General features: G+C 70.9%; 2 protein-coding genes across 2 annotated transcripts in view; one reads left to right on the top strand and one right to left on the bottom strand.

Annotated features, from left to right (window-relative positions):
• Positions 1–19,785, top strand: part of Gse1 (Gse1 coiled-coil protein) — a 194,470-nt gene that overhangs the window by 112,909 nt on the left and 61,776 nt on the right.
• Positions 233–8,729, bottom strand: LOC125358397 (collagen alpha-1(II) chain-like). Its single transcript, XM_048355508.1, has 13 exons — positions 8,492–8,729; positions 7,167–7,217; positions 6,663–7,006; positions 5,726–5,929; positions 5,448–5,564; positions 5,147–5,232; positions 3,348–3,356; positions 3,104–3,206; positions 2,643–2,810; positions 2,345–2,463; positions 1,746–1,856; positions 895–979; positions 233–766 (listed from the first exon to the last, which is right to left on the bottom strand). Exons 1-13 carry the CDS (start codon positions 8,727–8,729, stop codon positions 233–235), a joined length of 2,169 nt encoding a protein of 722 aa, XP_048211465.1.

The raw sequence follows: 19,785 nt of genomic DNA, 5'->3' as shown, positions 1-19,785 counted from the left end.
TCGGCGCCTGCCCGCGTCATCCGCGCCCGCCGGGGACGCGCCCTTTGTCGCTCGCGGCCACCCTCCCGGGCCTGACCTCCCCGACGGCGGGGGGCCTCGGCTGCAGCCGGGTTCTCTCTGCCCGGCACGGCCCGCGGCGAGGGGCGGTGGGCCCGCGGGAGCCGGGGAGCGGTGGCCGTCGGGATCGGCTCTCCCCGCGCGCGAGGGTCCAGGCGTGGGGGGCGTCGCGGCGCTACGACGCCGGCCTGCGCGTGGGCCCGGGGCCCGTGACCGGGGCCCGGGCGGGAGGCAGAGGCGCCGAGAGGGGAAGGGAGCCGACGCGGGGGCCCCTCGGCCTGCAGCCCGGGTCACCGGCTGCGCCCCGCCCTGGCTCCCTGCTCTGGCGGTTCACGTTGAGCCAGTCCCGGGGCCCAAACTCGGAGCCGCACGGCTGGCTCGGCTCTTCCCCTGGAGGCTGGCGCTCCGCCACCCGAGCCGCGGCTCCACTTCTGGCTGGCGGGCGGCTGGAGAGGGGACCCTCACGGGCCTCTCTACCCAGGCTGGCTTTGAGCCGCGCCCCTCCGACCGCAGCCCCCCGAGTCGCTAGGATGACTGGCGTGTCGCAGGGGCTCCCCCAGGCCCTGCGTGCGGTGGCGCTGCGGTGGCGCCGGGGGCCCACACGCGGCACGGGCAGGCGGGGAGGGCCTCCGGTCCCTCGGGAGGGAAAGGGGACGGGGCGAGGCTCCGGCGCCGCCCAGGGGCCGGCGTCCCCGTGTCTCTCCTCGCCCTATGAGGTGCAGAGCCCCGTGGCCCGCGGTCCAGGAGGCCACTGGGGGCTTCCGCGTGGCCCGCTAGGACCCCCCGCGCGTGAGGCCCGGCAGGGCTCAGCTCCCCGCGGCCGAGGGCCTTGCTCACCTCCACACCCCCACAGCCCGTGGCCCGCAGCGGTGGCGGGGACTGGCCGCTGCCCATCCTCCTGCGGGAGCCTCCCCGAGGTCCCCTAAGGTCCCCGGGAATGCCATGGAAGGGGTCTCTGGAAGCTGGGCCAGGCTCCACCTCTGACATTGCTAGCCTCAGTTTCCCCAGGACAACAGGGCCACCTACACCGGGTCCCAGAGACCCTCCTCCCCCCCCCCGAGTGCCCCCCACACGCATCTCCCCTCCGGCGACCCGGGCAGGCCTGGCCTCCGCCCCTGCCTCCTGCCCTTTGCCCATGTGCTGGTGCCCGCGAACGCCCCTGGGGTAGGACTGGGGGCCGGGGCCGGGAGACGGCCCTGTGCCTCGCGGCCTGCCCCCCTCCCCGCCCCCACGGGGCCCTGCACACCCCATGTGTGCCCCTGCGCGCGTGGGGGGGCACTGGAGCCCCCGCGCCCCGCCGCCCGCCCGCCGCCCTCGGCCTCCCCGGGCGCTCCGCCGTGGGCCAGGGGCCGCGCTGGGCTCGGGGCGCGCCGGGTGGGAACGCCGCTGTGCCCCGCGGGCCTGGGGTGGCGTCCAGGGCCCCGGCCAGGCCCAGAAGGGTTCAGGTTCTGTGGCCCTCCTGCCCCCCCCCGAGTACAGCGGCCCCCCCATCCCTGACGGGGACCCCTCGGGCCCGGCGTGCCGCGGCGAGCTCAAGGCCGCCGCCAGGAACGGCCCCGACCCGTCCACATTCCTGGGCTGGGAGCCGGGGGGGGGGGGGGCAGCCCGCCAGACGCCCGCCCCCCCACCCGCCGCCCCCGGCACCTGCGGGAGGCGACACGGAGGCCGTGGGTCCACACCCCGCTCACCCTGCGCCTCCCTCGGTGGAGGGGCGTCCTAGGGCCGGGGCCCAGCCCGTCAGCAGCTCGTGAGCAGGCCCAGGGCGCCGCTGGGGAGGAGAGCGCTCAGCGTGGCCCGTTCTGTTCGGGATGAATTAAGACTCGCACTTGTGAAATGAGTTCGTCTATTTAATTAAGTAGCAGCGATGGGGATGTTAAATGAGGTTCGCCGCAGGCGAGCCAAAACAGCCTTGTGCGGACGCTGTCCGCGGGGTGGGGGGGGGCACCCCGGCCTCTGGGGAGAGCTCCCAGCCTCCCTCAGCCCCCACCCGTGAACCCAGAGCCCAGGCGCACTGAGTGAGGGCACTGCCGCCGCGGTGGCGGGCGGACTGAAGGAGGACCCTGGAGGGACTCCCCTCCCCAGAGCCAGGCCGGAATCCAGGCCTCGCCCCGGCCTGCCGAGGCGACCACTGCCCGCGGCTGGGGCCCGGGAGCACCCCGCAGCCGGGCGCCCCACGCCCGGAGGCCCGGCCGGGGATCGTGGCCGTGAGGGCAGCTTTGGAATGGGGTTTTAAAGGGTGAATAGGAGTTTGCCGGGTAGGCAGGGAGCTCGGAAGCGCCGAGCGTACCGGGGGCCGGCATGCCGCCGGGGAAGAAGTGCCGGAGAGTTGAGGGGCCTTGAACCGGCAGCCAGGCGGATGGCAGGTCCCCAAGGACGGCCCGCGTGCAGAGCCCCCCGCCTCTCCTGCTGCGGAGGTGACAGGGATAAACAGGCCCGGAGGCTGCGGCCTCCGCCCGCCCGGCCTCCTGCTTCATCCCGGCTAGGCCTCCTCTCCGTCTCTCCCACGCAGTGATCCCCGAGCCCCACGGGAGGAGTGAGTGCTAAGGCCCTGGGGTAGGAGTCAGGAGGGGACCTCAGGGACCGACCCGCAGGACAGCCTGGCTTTTCCCCAGAAGGTGGGCGCTGTGGGGGTTCTGGAAGGGGCGCCGGCCTGGCCCTGGGGCGCCCGGGAGGCCGCGCTTGGCCATCCAGGCGCGGCTGGTGGAGCAGGCTGGGCGGCCACCAGGGGGCAGCGGGGAGCGGGGACCGAGCCCCTGTGGGGGCGGGTGGGAGGCGGGGGGGGGGGGGGGGGAGGGGGTGCGGGGGGCGGGCCTCGGGTCTGTGGGCCTGGTCGTTGCACAGGGCTTTATTTTTCAATAGTTCACGCATGCTGTGATCCGGTTCTTGGCCTGGGGGCGGGGATGTGGCTCAGTGGCGGAGCGCCCGCCTAGCGGGGGCAGCGTCCCGGGTTCCATTCCCGGTGCCGTAAGGATCCGGCCTCCCGGGCGCACTTCGCTCCGGGTCTGTGTGTCAGGTGGCCCCTGCCTGCCCGCCTGGCCGCCCTGACCGGCGCGCCTGGCCCGTCGGGGGGCGGCTCTGCGGGGGGTGAGGGGCTGGGGCCACAGGAGACGGGTGGGGTGTGCAGGAGGGCCCCCGCGTTCGCCTGCCGGCTGCGACGGCGAGCACAATTACACAGATTAGAAAAGGAGGCATCGCCTCGGAGACGGAGGGTCAGCTAAACCCTCGGCCCGCGGGTCCCCCTGTGCTGGCCTGCGGGGCCCCCCCCGGCCTCCCTTCCGGGCGGTCCTCACCTCTTGGAACTGGAAAGGAGAGGACTGTCAGGAAATCCCGGGGTGGCGCCTGGCCTCTGCTCACGCCTGGCCCCGGATTGGCAGCTCAGCCATCTGCCCTGGCTCCTTCAAGCCTGGGCAGCCAGTTAAAAGGCTCCTAACGATATTGATCAAGCTCTAAAATGGATTATCCGCTGCCCCCCAGCCGGCCGGCCTGCCCTGGGAAAGATCAGAAAGGAATTATGTCAGCCCGAGGCCGCGGGAGCGAGGGGGGGCCGGGGGCTCCCTCGCCGTCTGCGGGAGCCAGAACCCCCGCGTCTCAGGGTCGGCAGCCGCCACTGGGTTCCCGCGGGAGGCCCGGGGCCGCGGCCGGGCGGGCTCACCGTTCGTGGCATCGCCCGGGGCTTGCCAGGCCCCGGTGCCCAGTCCCGGGGACCCTGTGCTGCCTAAAGTCACCCCCTGAGCCTGGGCGGACGGCAGGGCCCGGAGCCCAGGGCGGGCGGGATTTCCCAGGCTGAGATCTGAGGACTGAGGGGCAAGCCGCCACTGCGGGAGAGTCCATGAGACTCTTGGCTCCAGGGAAACACCAAAAAAGCCACAAGTGGAGCTGCGGTTCAAGTGGTAGGGCGCTAGCCTTGAACAAACAAGCTCAGAGACAGCACCCACGTCCTGAGTTCACGCCCCGAGACTGGCCCGCGCACACACACACACACACACACACACACACACACGAAACAACCAAATATCACGGTGGTGTGGGTTGAAAGGCTACAACCGCCCCGCGAGAGGCTCTGGTGGGGAGGGAGGAGCTGGTCTGGAGACAGCCAGGGTCCCCGCTGGCCGGGCACTCCTGGGCCGCCCCCCCTCGCCCGCCTGGGCTCAGCCCCCCCCACCCCCGCCCCGAGGACTTTGGGAGGTCATCGTTGGAGGGGTCTGGTATCAGGCCCAGCCAGGGCACCTGGGCACGGCACACAGGGACTCGGGGGCCTCCCAGGAGAATGGCTGGGGTGGCTGTCAGCCCCACCCCCGCCCCCGCCCCCAGGCCCAGGGGAGCCGGCACCCCTGTGGCGCATGGGTTGTGGGGGCCAGCCACCTCTTAGACACAGGGGATGAGACCCGGCCTCACCCCCTGCTTCCGCCCCACCCCGCCCCGCCCTCCCCTCCCCTCCCCTCTCAGCAGGCCTCCCGGTCTTTCATGTGGTTCTGTTTGTTTGGCCCAGGGACTTGGAGTCTGAGGAAATGGGGGGCTGGGGGGGCTCCTTGCTGTCCCCCAGGGCAGACCGGATGGCCTGGGTCTGGAGACAATGAGGCTGAGGAGGGCCAGGTGCCGGCTGAGGACAGGAAGAGGATGACTTCAGGATAAACACCAGCGTGGGGCTCTGGCTGGCTGGGTCTCTCCTCCTGTGTGGGCCCCCCACGTTCTCCTGTGGGAGGGCGGTGGGGAGCCCCAACAACAGCCAGCACCAGGCCCCGTCCCGTGCACTGTGCGGAGCCGGTCTGCACCCGCAGGGAACATCCCAGAAGTGGCGCCGTGGCTGACGCGGGAGAGCCCGGGCCTCGCGCCCAGAGCCCTGCGCACCCCAGGGGCGCCCCTGACGGCCCAGCCGGTGAGCACCCCTCCTTGCTGTCCACCGGCCGGCGGGCCTGCCCCGGGGCAGGGGCCTGGCACAGCCCTGCGCAGGCCCGCAGCCTCCAGGCGGCCCCCCCGTAACCAGCGAGGCCCGGCCCGCAGCGTGGAAGGCCGCGCCTCCCGCCTCCTGAGGTGCGCGCGGGGGCCCAGCCCCCCACCCCCCCAGCCCCCCAGGCTCGCGCCTCTTCACCCTGCGGGCCCCAGGGCCGGCGGAACGATCTGGAAGCCCAGCCCCCGGCTCCGCCGAGGGTAAAGGTTGGCTTCTTTATCAGAGGCCTCCGGGGAGAAGGATAAGAAAGCAGAGCGCCTGTCGCCGGGGCCTCCAGGGTGTGACGGCGGCCGATAAGCCGCGCCCCCGGCCGGCGGCCTCCTGCTAAGCCGCCACCCGGGTCTGCGGGGCCTCACCCCCCCGCCCCCAACTCCCGGGTCTCCCCCCCCCCCATCCCCTGAGCACCACACAAGTTCACCGCACGCATTTCTGGAGCGCCTACTGTCTGCCGGGCCTCGGGCCTGGGGTCCGGTGGAAAGACACGGGACACGAGGCCACGCAGGAGGGGCTCCCGTGGGACTCGGAGGGGCGGGGCCCCGGGAGGCAGGGCGGCCGCTGCCTAGGAAGAGCAGGTCTTGGTCACGGAGCTCCTGGTGTGTCTTCGGGGACGCGGCCGGGGACCGGTGCGGGGTGGCGGGGTGCGGAGGTGGGGAGCCCTCAGGCCCAGCCGACGGCACCCGCCCTGGAATAGGCCCAGCAGAGCGGAGGGAAGCGGAGAACCGGGGCGGAGGGCAGGAGCTCTAGGCCGCTGTCGGCCACTCGGGACCAGCTCGGGCTCCGCACACCTCTGGAGGGGCGGCACGTGGGCTCCAGCCTGTCCACGCAGCCCTGCCCGCCTCCTCGTGACAGCCGGTGACGGGACTGGCCCCCGGGACCAGGAGCCCGCCTCGGCTTGGGTTTGTCGGGGCAGTGGGGGGCAGGGGGCTGTAGGAGGGGCAGGGCGGTGCTCTGCCAATGCCCGGCTCTTGAAGAGGAGCCGAGTGCCGGGCTCACGCCTGTAACCCCACGACTCAGGAGGCCGAGATCTGAGGACTGGGGTTGGAAGCCAGCCCAGGCGGGGAAGTCCACGAGTCCCGTAGTAGAGCTGTGGCCCCAGTGACAGAGCATCAGCCTTGAGCCAGAGAGCGAAGGAACACACTGCCCCGGCCCTGAGTTCAAGCCCCAGTGCCGGCATGCAAGTAAATGCATGCGTGCACAGAAACGTTCACGCCGAGCCCCAGGCCTCCCTTCTGCTGGGAGCTTCAGCGTGGGAGGGCTGCGCCTGGCGGCCGGGCACGCCTCCTGAGCCCAGCCCCCGCCCTTAGAAGCTTCCAGAGCCATGGCGCTGTGGAGGCCACGGGCCCGGGCTGGCTGTGCCCCAGCTGGCTTCACCACCAAACGACATCTCGCTCAGCCCCTGCTGAGTGCGACAGACCAGGTGACAAAACACCCCAGGCCATCCAGTGTGTATGGGGGGTGGGGGTGAGCGATGAGGAGGCGGCAGACCTGGGTGCAGGAAGCCGCCCTGCGGACAGCCAGGACCAGAGGGCTGGCGGCAGACACAGCCAGTGCAAAGGTCCTGAGACAGGAAGTGGCCCACGCAGAGGGGAGCAAAGAGGTGACCACGCTCAGCCAGCCCAGGGCCGTGGGGTCAGAACCGCAGCCTGGAAGCCAGCACCTCGCCGGGAGCCGCGTTGCCCCTGGCTGCCCACGGGCCCCGCCGTCTCTGGTCTGCAGCCGTGGCTGGGACCAGGTGACCAGGCCGGGGGGGAGGGCGGGAGGGGACAGAAAGGCAGCTGGTCATCTCCTCGCTGCGGGGCCACCCCGAGCCACCTGTGGCCGCCCGAAGGGCCGTCTGCGGGGGGCTTTCATTATCCAGAGCTGCTCTGTGCCCGCCGGGCCGCGCCGGGCTTCTCGGCGGCTGGGCTGGGAAGGAGGAAGCTTTCCTCTGGTGTCTGATTGCAGGGCCTGTAATCTGCCTGGTTTTATTGTTCAGAAATGATGTAGCAGCGTGGCGGAAGTCTAGAAGAGGGGGGCAAACAGGAGTTACCCACAATCCCCACGGCCGCTTGCCTCCCCGCCCATGCCGGCCTCCCTCCCTCCCTCCCTCCCTCCCTCCCTCCCTCCCGGGCCTCTTGGCAGCCGAGGGGCCCTGGCCAGGGCCGGTCCCAGCAGGACGCGCCTCGGGAGCGGGCAGGTGGCTGGATCTCAGACTTGGCCGCCTTCTGAGGCCCTGGGGCGGAGGCGTCAGAGTGGAGAGCAGGTGCTGCACCCCGGGAGGCCGGCGCGGCCCTCCTGCCCTTCCCGGACGCGGGTTCAAAGGCACTGCCCCTTCTTTCCTCTCGCCCCGTGTGGGGGAGCCGCCGCGCCTCCCACCGGTACCCCTAGCCCGGAGGACCGGCACCCCCCAGCCATCTTGGCCAGTGCAGCCACCCAGGTGCCCTGGACGCAGCCCCTGGGGGGGGCCGCGCACCCCCCGGCCCCTCCGCCCCGGCCACTCCTGGAAGTTGCCTAATGAAGTTGCCGCGCGGCTTATTTATGTGCAGAGCCGCCTAATTGGCCTGTTTGTCTTTCTTCATTATTCCCAGCTGGACAGAGCCGTTTGAACAACAAATGCAAAAGAGGTTGGGTTTCTTTCTGCAAGGCAGTGTCTGTTTTTGCAAATGGCCTCCGTGTCCCCGCCAGGAGCTGGGAGCACGCTGGCCGGCTCCAGCCCCGTACCCGCAAGCACTTAATTGTGGGTGCAGTTATTCAAGGCGGGCGCTCTCTGCAGATTTCCGGGGTGAGGGAACCTAATTACACCTGCAATTGAGCGCCGTGGCGGGGACAAAGATGCCTGCTCAGCTAATTGCAGGCATGGAAATTGTCCCCACAGAAAGAGCCCTGGCAGGGCTGCGGCGAGGACGGGAGCGGCGGGGGGGGGGGGGGGGGGGCGCTGGGCCCCGCGGCCGGGCCTCCGCCTGGTTTTCCTCCGCCGCGTGGGCGCCCGCGCCGCCCGCCCCGACACCCCACCGCCGGCCTCGGGCACCGTGGGTGCAGAGCCCACCCAGGGGCTCAGGCTCCGGGCAGGTGGCGCTGCCCCGCTCCCGGCGTCGGCTCCGAGGGGGCCCCCGGGCGTGTGCCCGGCGGCCCTGACCCGCCCAGCGAGCTCCGCCCGGGCTCTGCGCGCCGCCGCCCGCCTGGCCCGTGTGGACCGCGTGCTCGTCCGGCGTCCTGGCTACTTGCGCGCCTTCCTGTCCCGTTTACAGACGGCCCTGCCCCGGAGCCCAGCTAGCCTCAGACCCCGTCCTCCGGCCTGGGCCTCCAGTGTGTGACACAGCAAGTCCGCATCTGCTGTCTGCTTCTGGCAGATTCTGTGAACGTGGCCGCTTTGAGTCAGTCCAGTCCACGGCTTGCTGGGCTACAAGGCCCCTTCCGGCGGCGGGGGGCGGGGGGGGGGGAGGTCTTCGGGGTCCTGGCCAGCCGTGGGAGCCTCCACGCTGAGCTTCGCTTTCTGTCTCCCCTGACCCTCGAGGATGTGAACCTGCGGGGCCAGCACAGCCTCTGCCAGGCCCTGCGTCTCCTCCCCACCCTTCTGGCCTGGAGGCCCTGAGCCCACCCGCTCCGTGCGTCCATCTGTGCCCCTGCCCCCCGGGGAGGCCAGGCGGAGCTTCCCTGGGACCCTCCCTCCTCTGTCCTCGCCGTGAGTGGCCGGCAGGCTGTCCGTCAGCACCACAGCACGGCCCAGGGACACGGTGGCCCACATCCTTGCCCTGAGGCCAGGCACCTCCCTGTGGGGCCACTAAGCTCTGTGACCTTGGCCTGACCTTCAGGTCTCCCAGCTGCACCAGGGGCCAGTGCCCCAGAGCTCCAGTGCCGGGCGGCCGGGGGGGGATGGAAGCTCACACCTGTAATCCCAGCCACTCGGGGTGGAGGGCAGAGGTCTGAGATCAGCCATGGGCAAAACCAAAGCCCCTCCTCCACAAGCAAGCAGAGCCCGGGCTCCCTGCGCGTGGTAATCCCGGTCGCACGGGACTCTGGGCTTTACAGGCAGGCCTCTCTGCCCCTCGGGGCGGGGCGGGGCGGGAGGGCTTGAGTGCGACCCGGAGCGGGATTGGGGGGACCCGGGCTGGGGTGGGGGCCGCCGGCGAGGGAGGAGGAGCCGGCTGTGCGGGGCAGCCTTCTCTCTGGAAACCGGTTCCACTTCTAAATGTCAGAGGAGCAGATGGTGCGTGTTTTATTCATCGTGGGCCCGAGGGCTGCCAGGCCTGCGGGATCATCCAGCCCCGGCGTCTGGACGGCCGCGGGGGGGGGGGGGGGAGGCCGCGGCCCCCACGGCCCCAGCCCCTGGGCTCCCGGGCCCCGGCCGCTGACCACCTGCCTCCCAGTGCAAGGCGGGGGCAGGCGCGGTGGGCCACCCACCCACCGACCTCCCCCCACCCCACCCCCCGCCCTGGGGTCACCGCAGGGAGCCGGGGGAGGACCTGGGGCCCAGCCGTAGAACTCTCTGGCTGTCGGCGGGCTGCGCGGCCGCCGGAGCAGGGCGCCGAGGCCCAGGGCTGGCCTTCGCCACCACGGCCGACCCCCACGAGTGGCCTGCGGCGACCCGGGACCTCGGGGTCAGGCCGGGGCCCTGTCAAGCCAGGCTGCCAGCGACCCCTACGCAGGCCCGAGGCCACGGCGCAGAGCCCTTGGCCGTATCCGGCCTCCATGTGGCAGAACCGGTATTCCAGAGAGTTCCAGGCGTGGAGCTTGCCACAGCCTGCTGCGGGGCAGGCCTGGGCTGGAGGTCAGACAGACACTGGCTCGCTCGACAGCCACCCGAGGATGCAGCCCGCCCTTCCTGTGTTTGTTTACTTCCGTTGTCGTAATTAGGAAAGGTTTCTAGGGAAAGTCTTTCTGCCGTTCCCACCTGGGGGGGGCGGGGGAAGGCGGCGGCTTGGGAGGGGGAGCTGGGCTGGACTCTGCACGCCTGCCTGCTCTCCTAGCTCCTCGGAGGCGGAGATCACAGAGGCCAGTGTGGGCAAAGAGGTCTGCGAGCTGGGTGCTGGGCGCCTGTAATCCTAGCTACCCAGGGGGCTGAGCTCCGAGGATGGAGGTTCAAAGCCAGCCTGAACAGGAAAGGAGAGGAGGCTCTTCTCTCCTGCGAACCACCTGAGGACCGCAAGTGGCGCTGTGGCTCCCAGTGGCGGAGTTCAGGTCATCCCCAGCCCGCACCTCCTCTGGCCTCAGTTTCTCCTTCTAGGGAAGGGAGGACCGAGAGTCATACAGGCGGTTTTGTGGGGCTGACGCATGTCCATGCCAGAGGCTGGGCGGCCCTGTGCTGGGCCTCGGTGGGGCGGACAGAGGCCCTGCCCTGCCCACCCTGGGTCCAACCCGGCCCAGCCCCCAGCTCCTGCTGCCCAGAGGGGGGCCTGCGGTGCCTGCTCCCCAGCGCCCCGGGGCCAGTGACCTCATTTTTCCGGGCCTCAGTATCCTGAGTACAATCACGGTGATGACCGTGTCATGTGTGTTGGAGTAGAGATGTTTCCAGAAAGGTAGGAAAGGCCAGAATTTCAAGTCTGGTCTGTCTGGATGTGAGGAAGCCTCAGACACGCACTGGGGCTCACCCCCTGGGCTGCCCCCCCCCCCGCCCCCGGCTGTGTGGTCTCGGGAAGGTGCTTGGCCTCTCTCTGCCACACTGGAAGTGGAGCGCCCCGGCTTGACCTGACCAGTCCCTGTCCTGCTGTGGCGGGCTGGACAGGCTGGGTGAGCCCCGCGGCCTGGCGGCGTGGCGGGGCAGCCTCCACGCCTGCCCCGAGGGCCGCCCGGCACCCTGCGGAGCCCCGCGGGCTGCTGGCAGAGCCCGGCCTGGCTTGCCACGCTGCTTTTGCTATGTGGAGCCATCTGGCCTCGGGCAGGGCTGTCTCTGTGCGCCGCACGGTGGGGGGGGGGGGGACTCTCAGAGCTCCTCCTTTCAAGGTGCCCTGGTGGCGGAGGGGGAGGCCCTCCTGCACCTTGTGGGGGGCTGGGACCCCTGCCTTCCACCCCAGAGCAGTCCAGCTCCCCGCGGCTGCTCCTTTATCCACCCCGGAACTTGGCCCTCAGCCTCTGACCCCTCTCCCCTGGGACCTGGACAGAGGTCTCTAGGGGGCGGGATTACACCGACCTGCAGTGTCCCTGCTTGGGGGAGGGGGCTAAGGCTGGACGGTCCTTCTGGGGACCTCCTTTCTATCTTTGCTACCGCAGGGAGGGGAGAGGATGGACAGGAGCCTCCTGGGGCTCCGGGGGAGAGACTAGAGACGCCATTTCCCCTGGCACAGCCCCCTGGGTGAGACCAGGGAGGGCCGTGCCCTGCCCACCTGGGCACCAGAAGCTGCTTCAAGTGTGGCTGGGCCTGGGGCCTCTCCCTGGGGGGGGGTGAGGGCACAGTGTCAGCCAGGCCCTGGGCTCCCGTGGAGCCCTCCCCCCAGATGAATGGTTTCTTCAGTGATGGCTTCCAACCACCACAGCCAAGCCACAAGGGCCGGTGGGAAAGGGAAAAATCCGTCCGGCTACCCGTTCAGCCACATTAGGCAAACAACCGAGCCATTGAGCCCGGAGCCGAGGCAAAGCTGGCTGCTTGGCAGGGGGGCGGCCTTTGTGTTGTCTGCCGTTCTGGCACCGTCGGAGCGGCGGGGAGGCCGCCACCCTCCGCGGAGGGCTCTCCGGTTTTCGTCCCTAAAGATGGTCCCCATCCCCAGGAAGCGTCTCTAACCTACTTGTGCCAGACAGGGCCAGAGGTGCGGAGCTATCGCCGGGATCTTAACAGCTAGCTCCTTCCCTAGGGTGTGGCTCCAAGCAATTAGGGCTTGGCCCCAGCCAGCACTTTCAGATAATTCAATACAGGCATTCAAATCCTTATTAGAGGAGAGTTTGCCTTTGATAGGGAAGCAGGCTGGAGTCTCTGGGGCGGGCTGGGGGAGATCCCCGCCCCTGGAGTTGGCTCTGGCCTCTCCCCTCCCCACCCAGTCCCTCCTTCCCTCGGTGGAAGCCGGGCCAAGGGAAGCGGAGGAGGAGACCCTTTCCCTTCTGGGAGCTGCAGTGTTGCCCACAGGTGGCCCCAGAAGGAAGCCCCCCTCTGGGTGGGCGTCTCCCCCACTTTACCGTGGGAGGGGGGCCAACCCTCCCTCTGTACCCTGCCACGACTGGCCCATAATTACAGGTTTATTGCCTGTACAGCTATTGTGTAATGACATGTTTGCAAATTAATTTTTATGGCTCCTGCCATTAGCATATACAGTGGAGGAAGGTTTAGTATTAATTACTACTGTTGTTCGTGTAATCCCGGAGAATTAAAAACCAATAAAAAGGAATGACAACAGAAACGGATAGTTTAGGGTCTTTTAAAAATAGTTTTATTTTTCTTCCCCAAGTAGAACCGGAGATGTTCCAAGCGCGGTGCGGCGCTGGGGTGGGTGGGCGGCAGGCAGCTCACCCACCGTCTGCCGCGCTTCCTGCCCCCCCCCCAGCTCCCCCGAGGACAGATTGCGGGGGTGCGGGCGGCGAGTGGGCGCGGGGCCGGTCCCGGGCGCCCCGGGAAGGCCGGCGGCGGCGCGGGGGGGGGGGAGGGCGCGCTCCCGCAGCCCCGGAAACAAAGGGCCGCCGCCGAGGGCCGGGCGCGACCTCGGGGTCAGCGCGGGGCGGGCGGCTTCCTGCAGGTCCGCAGCCCTGGCGCCCGGCCCGGGGCCGCGCGCGCAGGGGGCGCCAGGCGGGCGCGGCGGGGAGGGCGGGAACTCGCGGGCGGCGCGCACCGGGGCGCCGCGGGGAGGAGGCGGCCCCGGGAGGCGGCGCGGGAGCGGCGCCCCGCCCCTGACGGCTGCCCGGCGGGGCGGAGGGCGGGCGCGCTGGGCCCGCGGCACCGCCTCCCGGCGCCTCCTCCGGGGCGCCCTTCGCCGTCGCAAGCCGCCGCGGTGCTCATCGGGGGCCCGGACTGCCGCGGGCTGGGGAGCGCCGGCCGGGACACCGGCCCGGCGTGGCCGCCGCGTCCCCGGCCCCGGTGGGTTCCAGCCGCGATTCTGCCTGGGGTCACAGGTGACCCAGAGCCACCGAGTCACGACCCGGGCCAGTGGCCTTGTGGGGGGGGGAGGAAGGGGCTCCCGAGTGAACGGTCCCCCAGAGCCTGCCCCGCCGCGGGGAGTGGAGTGGACGCGGCGGGCAAATGGCTCCTGTCTCTTTAAGGCCGCCGGGCCGGACAATGAGCGCGCAGGATGGGGTTTGGCGCCCGGTTTTTCCCCTTCGGTTCGGGGAATTATCACCGGGCCTGGGGCCGGGCGGGGCACGGACCCCACTCGGCTCCCCCGCGCCCGGGCCGCGGGTTCCTACGGCGCTTGCGCCGAGCTGGCACCGGCCAGGTCCGCCGGGCCGGCGCGGGTGCCCAGCGGGCCCGCACCTGGCTCTCCTGGCCGCGGGGACTCCGGGGAGCCGGCCCGATCGCCCGCCCCGGGGACCCCGCCGGCTCGGGGTCGCGGGGGTCCGGGGGGGGAAGGGACAGGGTCGCCCGGGTCCGGTGGCCTCGGGGTTCGCGCGGCCGTCGCGGGGGAGGCGAGGGCGGGCGGGCGGGCCGGGCGCGGAGTTGGGCAGCCGCCCGCGGCTCGCCACCGCCGGGCTCTGGGGCCGAGGGGAGCACCCCGCCCCGCGCCGCCCCGCCCGCCGCCCGGATCCCGCCCCGCGCCCGGCGGCCGCGCGCGCAGGGAGCCGCGAGTGAAACTGCGATCGCCGCCCCCGAGCCGGGCGCGGGCGGGGACGAGGAGCCGCCGCGCCCCCCGCGCCCCCGCCTCCCGCTTTCATTACGGGAGACAAATCTGCTGTCAGGCCGCCAGCTTCCCAATTTACCGATAATGATCCTCGCATGGAAATTGATCGAGGGGCTCCGCCGCGCGCCCCCCGCCCGCCGGGCCGAGCCCCCCGGTTCCGCGCCCGCCCCCACCGCGTCTGAGTCAGTGCCGGGACGCCCGGGCGCGCGCGCGGAGGGCGCCCGGAGCGGGGTGCGGGGGCCGGCCGTGCCGCGTCCCCGGCCGGGACCCGCTCGCCGCCGCGGCCGCCTCGCTCATTGACGGGGCGGCGTCCGCCCCCCGGTACTTCTGGCTGTTGGGGTATTAACGTCCTCCGGCCCCCGCCCCGCGCGCCCCGCCGCCTCGCCCACCCCGCCCCTCCGCGCCCAGTAGCTAAGGGGAAACGAAAACAAAGCCGATTTCTCCTTGGCAACCGGCGGTGCCCCCTCCCGCCGCCCCCCGCCCGTCCCCCCTCCGGTTCTGAACGTGGAGCCCCGTTGGACACAGGTCTCCTGACCCTCGCCCTTGACGCGCAAATGGCTGGAGGGAGGGGGCGCGCCGCGCCGGGGGCCGCCTCCCCCGCCCGCGCCCGCGCGCCTCGCTCGCGCTCCCCCCTCCAGTGAGTAATCCCTGAGGATCTTAACCCCCCAATTTCACCACCCTCACCTCCCCCTTTATTCCCCTCCCGCTCCCCGGCGCTCCCCCGCCCGCTCCCCCTCCCTCCTCTATTTGCATCTCAAGTCCAAAAGGCAGAAAATACACACGCGGCGGCGGCGGCGGCGGCGACACCGGCGGCCACCTCGCTGCGGCGCGCCGGGCCGGGGGCCGAGCTGCCCGGGGGCGCGCGGCCCTTTTGATCGTCTTGCCGCGGCTGTAAAGAAAAAAAATAAAGGGCGAAGGACGGCTCCCCCCCCCCCCCCGCGGCCCCGGGGATCGCCGCGCGGCCTCATTGTTTTGGATGTTTATGCCGTGAGTGCGGAGCTCGCTCTCCGTCCCCGCGGGCTCGGCGTCCCCGTTCCTCCTCCTCCGTCCCTCGGCCACTATGGACTCCTAGGCTGAACCATGTTTGGACTGAAGCCGCCGCTGTATTACTTACCAGGTAAGCGAGCCGCGCCGCCGCTCCCCGCCCGGCCCCGCGCGCCCGGCCCTCCCCGCCCCCGCGCCCCCGGGCGACCCCGCGCCCCCGGCTCCCGGCCCGGGCCGCCCCCGGGCCCCCGCGGGGCGCGCGCGGGGCGCGCGGGGCGCGCGCGGGGAGCCCCCGGCCCCGCCGGTGCGCGGCTCGCTCCTTTTGTCTGCCCGCAGCCGGCGGCGCGGCGGGGGCGGGCGCTGCCTGCGCCCCGCGGGGCGGATGGGGCGGCCGGTGCGAAGTTACTTTTTCCGGGGCCGCCCCTCGGGGCCCCCGCGCCCCCCCGGCCCCGGGGCTCCCCCTCCCCGCGGAGGCCCCGGGAGGCGTCGCGCTGGGGTCGGGGCCGCGCGGCCTCCGGTTTCCGCCACCGTCCTGCGCGCTGACAGGCGCCGGCCGCCCCGGAACTTTGCGCGTGGGGGGACGCGGGCGGCCGCGGGGTCGGGGAGCCTCCGGCGGATCCGGCGGGGCCCGGAAGCCTCTCACTCGCTTGAGCGCGGGCTGGGCTCCCGGACGCGCCCCCCCCCCCAGGAGGTGTCGCCGGAGGACCCCGGGGTCCGCCCCCCCCCCCGCGGGCCGGGGTCGAGGCTCCCCGGGGCCCCGTGACCGCGAGTGGCGGGAGTGGCGCTGGGGGGCGCCCCCCTCCCGCGGGGCCGCGGCCTGAGGCGGTGGGGGGCGCCGCGGGCCCGGCCCTCCGGCGGGGACGCGCCCTGCAGGCGGACCTGGGGATTGTTTTGCTGAGGAAGGCGCACGTGGCCCGGCTCGGCTTAGCCTCGGTGTCACCAACTCCGCGGTCCCGCGAGGGCCGCACCGGGCTAGCCGGGTCGCCTGGAAGTGCACCCTGGGGCGGGTGGACGCGGGGCGCCGCTGTGAACTGAGGGTCTCCAGTGCCCTGGTGGGTGGCTTGCCCGCCGCTCCGGGGAGGAATACCTGGTCTCCATTTCACCCTTGTCTGGAGGCTCCTTTCCCCCTCCCTCTTCTCCCTCCCCCTTCCGCCCTTCCCTCCCCCCAACCCCCAACCCCCCTCCCCCCTGCTCTTCTCCTCCCCACCGGGCACACTTCCCTCCCCAGATCCAACCAAAATTACAGCCGGGAATCCCCAACTTCCCAGAGGGTTCCAGAAGCTTCCCTGCAGGCAGATGCCCCCAGCCCCAGCCGCTGCACCGGCCCAGGGCCCCCCGCGCCCCCCAGGGCTCCCCCAGGCGCTGGCCGCCTGGAGGGGCCTTTCCTTCCCTCTCTGTGGCGGGCTGGCAGTGCCGCCGGCCAGCTTGTGGCAGGCAGGAGGAAAAGCACAGGTGTTTGTAACCCACACCGCCCCTCACCTGCCGCCCAAGCTGCAGCTCACGTCTATTCATCAGGTGACTGAGGCTGTGTTTACCGGGAGCCACGGAGAGCAGAGGGTGTCAGGCTGGGAACGGTAGAGCAATGAAGGGGAAACCGCCTGGGCGGGCAGGGAGAGAGCCCGGCTGTGGGTGGGCAGGCAGGGTGACCTCTGACCCCCCCCATGAGGGTTTGACACACCCCCTCCCCCGGCGCTGCTAGTGTTGGCCTGAGATAAAGGCCTTGTTTCTGGAAGGTTCCTGCTCCAGCCTTTCTGTCTATTCCGGAGAGGAGGCTTACCTGCTAGAGCCAGCCCAAGTGCCCAGTGGGTTTGGGGGAGCACCCCGCCCAGACCCACCCCCCCTCTGAGATCGCCCACCTCACAGGTAAGCCGTGCGAGCCCCAGCCGGCTGGACAGGGGCCGGGGCAGCGGGGCCTGCCTGGCAGCCAGGCGAGCTCCTGGCCAAGGACTCCCGGAGAGGCAGAGCCCGGGCTTCGGCCCCAGGCCGGGTCCCATCCGGCTGCCCAGCCTGCAGGGCCCAGGGGCGGCTCGCGGTCACCTTGCTGGCTGTGCTCCTCCTGCCTGGCCGGTCTGAGAGTGAGCGCGGCCTCCGCCCGGGCCTGGCCAGGCAGGGCGCCAGCAACGCCGGCCGTGGAGCCTCTGTCTTCCCGGAGGTGAACTGGGGTCTGCCCCCCGCGCTCCCCGTCAGCGCCCGTCGGGACTGGTTGCAAATAAAGCTTTATTGGCACCCCGCGCTGCCTGGGCTTTGAGGGACACCTGTGATGGGCGGCTTGGCCTTCTGCCCGGCCCGGAGGTGTCAGGGGAGGCTTTGCAGGTGCCCCGTGGGGCATGGGAAGAGGAGGCCCGGTCGGAGGGGCGCAGCCTCTGCAGTGGCACCGTTATCACTGTTGCTGCCGAGCGGGGTCTTGAACCCTGTCGAGAGGGCTCCCTAGCCCCACGCGCGGTGAGATGCCCCGGGCTACTCGGTGGCAGGGAAGGACGGCACGGGGGGCACCGACCCCGGGGGCGGGGGGCGGCCTCGCTTCCCGCCTGCACGCGCACCCAGTTAGCCCCTTTCCTGAACTCCACCAGACTTTGAGCTCCACGCAGACCGCGCGTCTCCTCTTCCCGGGCTTCCTGCCAGCTCCTGACAGTCACAAAAGCAAAAGGGGAGAGAAAAGGAGACGGGAAGGGCCTCGGCCACGGGTGCCTGCTCCGTGCCTGGCGCGGGGCTAACGGTGTCGCCCTCGGTTCCGCTCTGGGCGTCCGCCACACTTACCGCGCTCGACAGCCCCAGGAAACTGAGGCACGGGGCGGTTGAGGTCACAGGAGCAGTGAACGGTTCCTGCGGGCCGGGACACCTCCCTCTCCCCGGCAGTCTGGCTCCAAGTCCTCCTCGATAAATATTTGTCGAGCGGGGAGGGAGGGGCGGCCGCGGGCACTGGCGGGCGCCCTCGGGGCCCCTTATCTCCTTCCCGGCCTTCCTGGGGGGAGGCCCTGCCCTGGCCCCACGCTGAACTCCGGGTGACCCGTCCTCCCCCGAGGATCCCTCGGCTCCTGTCCCCGGGTCTCCCCCGCCCGGCGCCCCCCTCCCGCGGGGAGCGGCCGCGCCCGGCCCACCTGTGCGGGGCGCGGCCCGGCCCCTGTGTGGGCCCCGCCGGCCGGGCGGGTGGCCGGCGGAGGACCTGGCCGGGCTGGGGTGGTGACTGAGAAAGCGGATTATTTACAGCTCAGGCTCAGCGGGGATGAGCATGTGGGCCCTGGGAGCACTTTGTCGGCAGTCGCTAATTAATCTTGGATACCCCTGAGAAATGGGGAGGGGCCGCCCCGTTTCCATCTGTCAGCGGCGCCGGGGCCTTTTGTCCCGCGGAAGGCAGCCCTTCTCCGCGGGGCCCGCTGACCCCCGCGGCCCAGTGTGGTTCTCATTAAGGGCTTCTCGCCGGCCCCCAGCGGCTCTGTGGGAACGCGATAGCCCCGGTGGCCCCGGCTCTTATCTCCCTGCTCTGCAGGCAGAAGCGGCTTTGTGGACCGTTAGACGTTGGAGCGAAGGGGCCTGGGGGTGCCTGCTCCCGCCCTGCCGCGGAGGGGGGCGGGGAGGTGGGGGTTGGAGGTGCCAGGTGTGGGGATGTGGTGTGTGTGTGTTGGGGGGGGTTGATAGTTGAGTTCCAGTCATGGCCTCCTGCGCGGTAGGCCGGTGCCTTACCATTGGAGCCATGGCCTGCGTTGTGGTTTTGCCTTTAGGGTATTGATCTAGCCTCAGGCCTTGATCCTCCTACCTGTAGCCTCCCTAGCGTAGCAGGAGGACAGGCCAGCACTGCCATGCCTGGTGGACGGAGGTGAGAGCCTTGATAACTATTTCCCCCCCCTGTAACCGGCCTGGGTCCCAGATTCTCCCCCTCTCCACCTCCCGAGTAGCTGGGATTGCAGGCGTGAGCCGTCTCACCCGGCCTGGGGTGTGACTTCCACTCCAGGCCCTGGGGTTCCAGTCTCCGTGTTTGTGGGGTGTCTGTGGATGGAGTGTGCGTCCGTCCATCCATCCATCCATCCATCCTGGGGCTGGCAGTCAGGAAATGGGGAGGGTGCGGGGCCCAGGCTGTGATCCTCTTCGTAGTCCCTGGGGGTGCTAGGTGCCCCATCTCCTCTCTGTAGACCCCAGGTGTGTTGGGGGGGTGCCCCCTCTCCCAGCCAGCCCATCCTCTGGGGAGTGAGGGGGAGGCATAGACTTCTTCTACCTTGCAGGGTCTGGACTTGGGGGCTGTACACTTGCTAGACAGGCGCTCTACCATGGGAACCGCACCCCCAAGGGCTTTTTGACTTTGGTTTGTTTATCCGGCTCCCCCCATTTTTGCCCGGGGGGGGAGGTGGCCTCAACCCGGTATCCTCCGTCCCCTACCTCGCAAGAACTCGGTTGAGTCACGGGGGGGGGGGCGCCATCCCCCCTGGCTGGCTGGCGGGGATGGGAGGGGGTTGGCCAACTTGGTGTCTGGGCCGGCTCCTGGTCTCTGCCCCCCAGGGGGCTGGGTTCACAAGCGCGCCCCCCCCCCCCCGTGCCCGGGCCCTCGGCAGAGTGGACTTGCCTCCCTGGTGGTCTGACCTCACTCCCCCCCCCCCAGAGGTGGGGGCCCCGGGGACGGGCACCGGGCCGGGGCAGGGAGTTTGGGAATAAAAATAGACATGGTGTTCTCTCTCGTCCTCCTTTCTTAAGAGCTCCGCGTAGATTTAAAGTCCCCTTTGTTAATTTAGGAGCATAAAACTGTGTGATGTATGGCCGGGCTGGCTCGTAAAATTACCGAGTGTGGCATATTTAGAGCCGTGAAAGCTTGGGGTAAAAGGGAAGGAATCAGTGAGAATTTTTTTTTATACGTCTTTGGGGGGAAATGCATTTTCCTGGCTTTCCCCGCGATGCCAGGCCCCCCCCCCGCTCCGCCCCCCCCCCGCCGGCCTCCCTCCCCCGCCGGCCCCCCCCCGCCCGCCCGCCTGCCTCCTCCGCAGCCCGGCAGGAAGTGCCCTCTGCCCGCCCGGGCCTGGACGGCCGCCCAGCGGGCGCCGGGCCTCGTGGTTTACGGCCTGCGGAGCGGAGCGGCCC

The sequence above is a fragment of the Perognathus longimembris genome, chromosome 10 (genome assembly GCF_023159225.1).
Source record: "Perognathus longimembris pacificus isolate PPM17 chromosome 10, ASM2315922v1, whole genome shotgun sequence".
NCBI lineage: Eukaryota > Metazoa > Chordata > Mammalia > Rodentia > Heteromyidae > Perognathus > Perognathus longimembris.
Note: the sequence above shows the minus strand (reverse complement) of the source record. Positions and strands in the feature narration are given on the sequence as shown.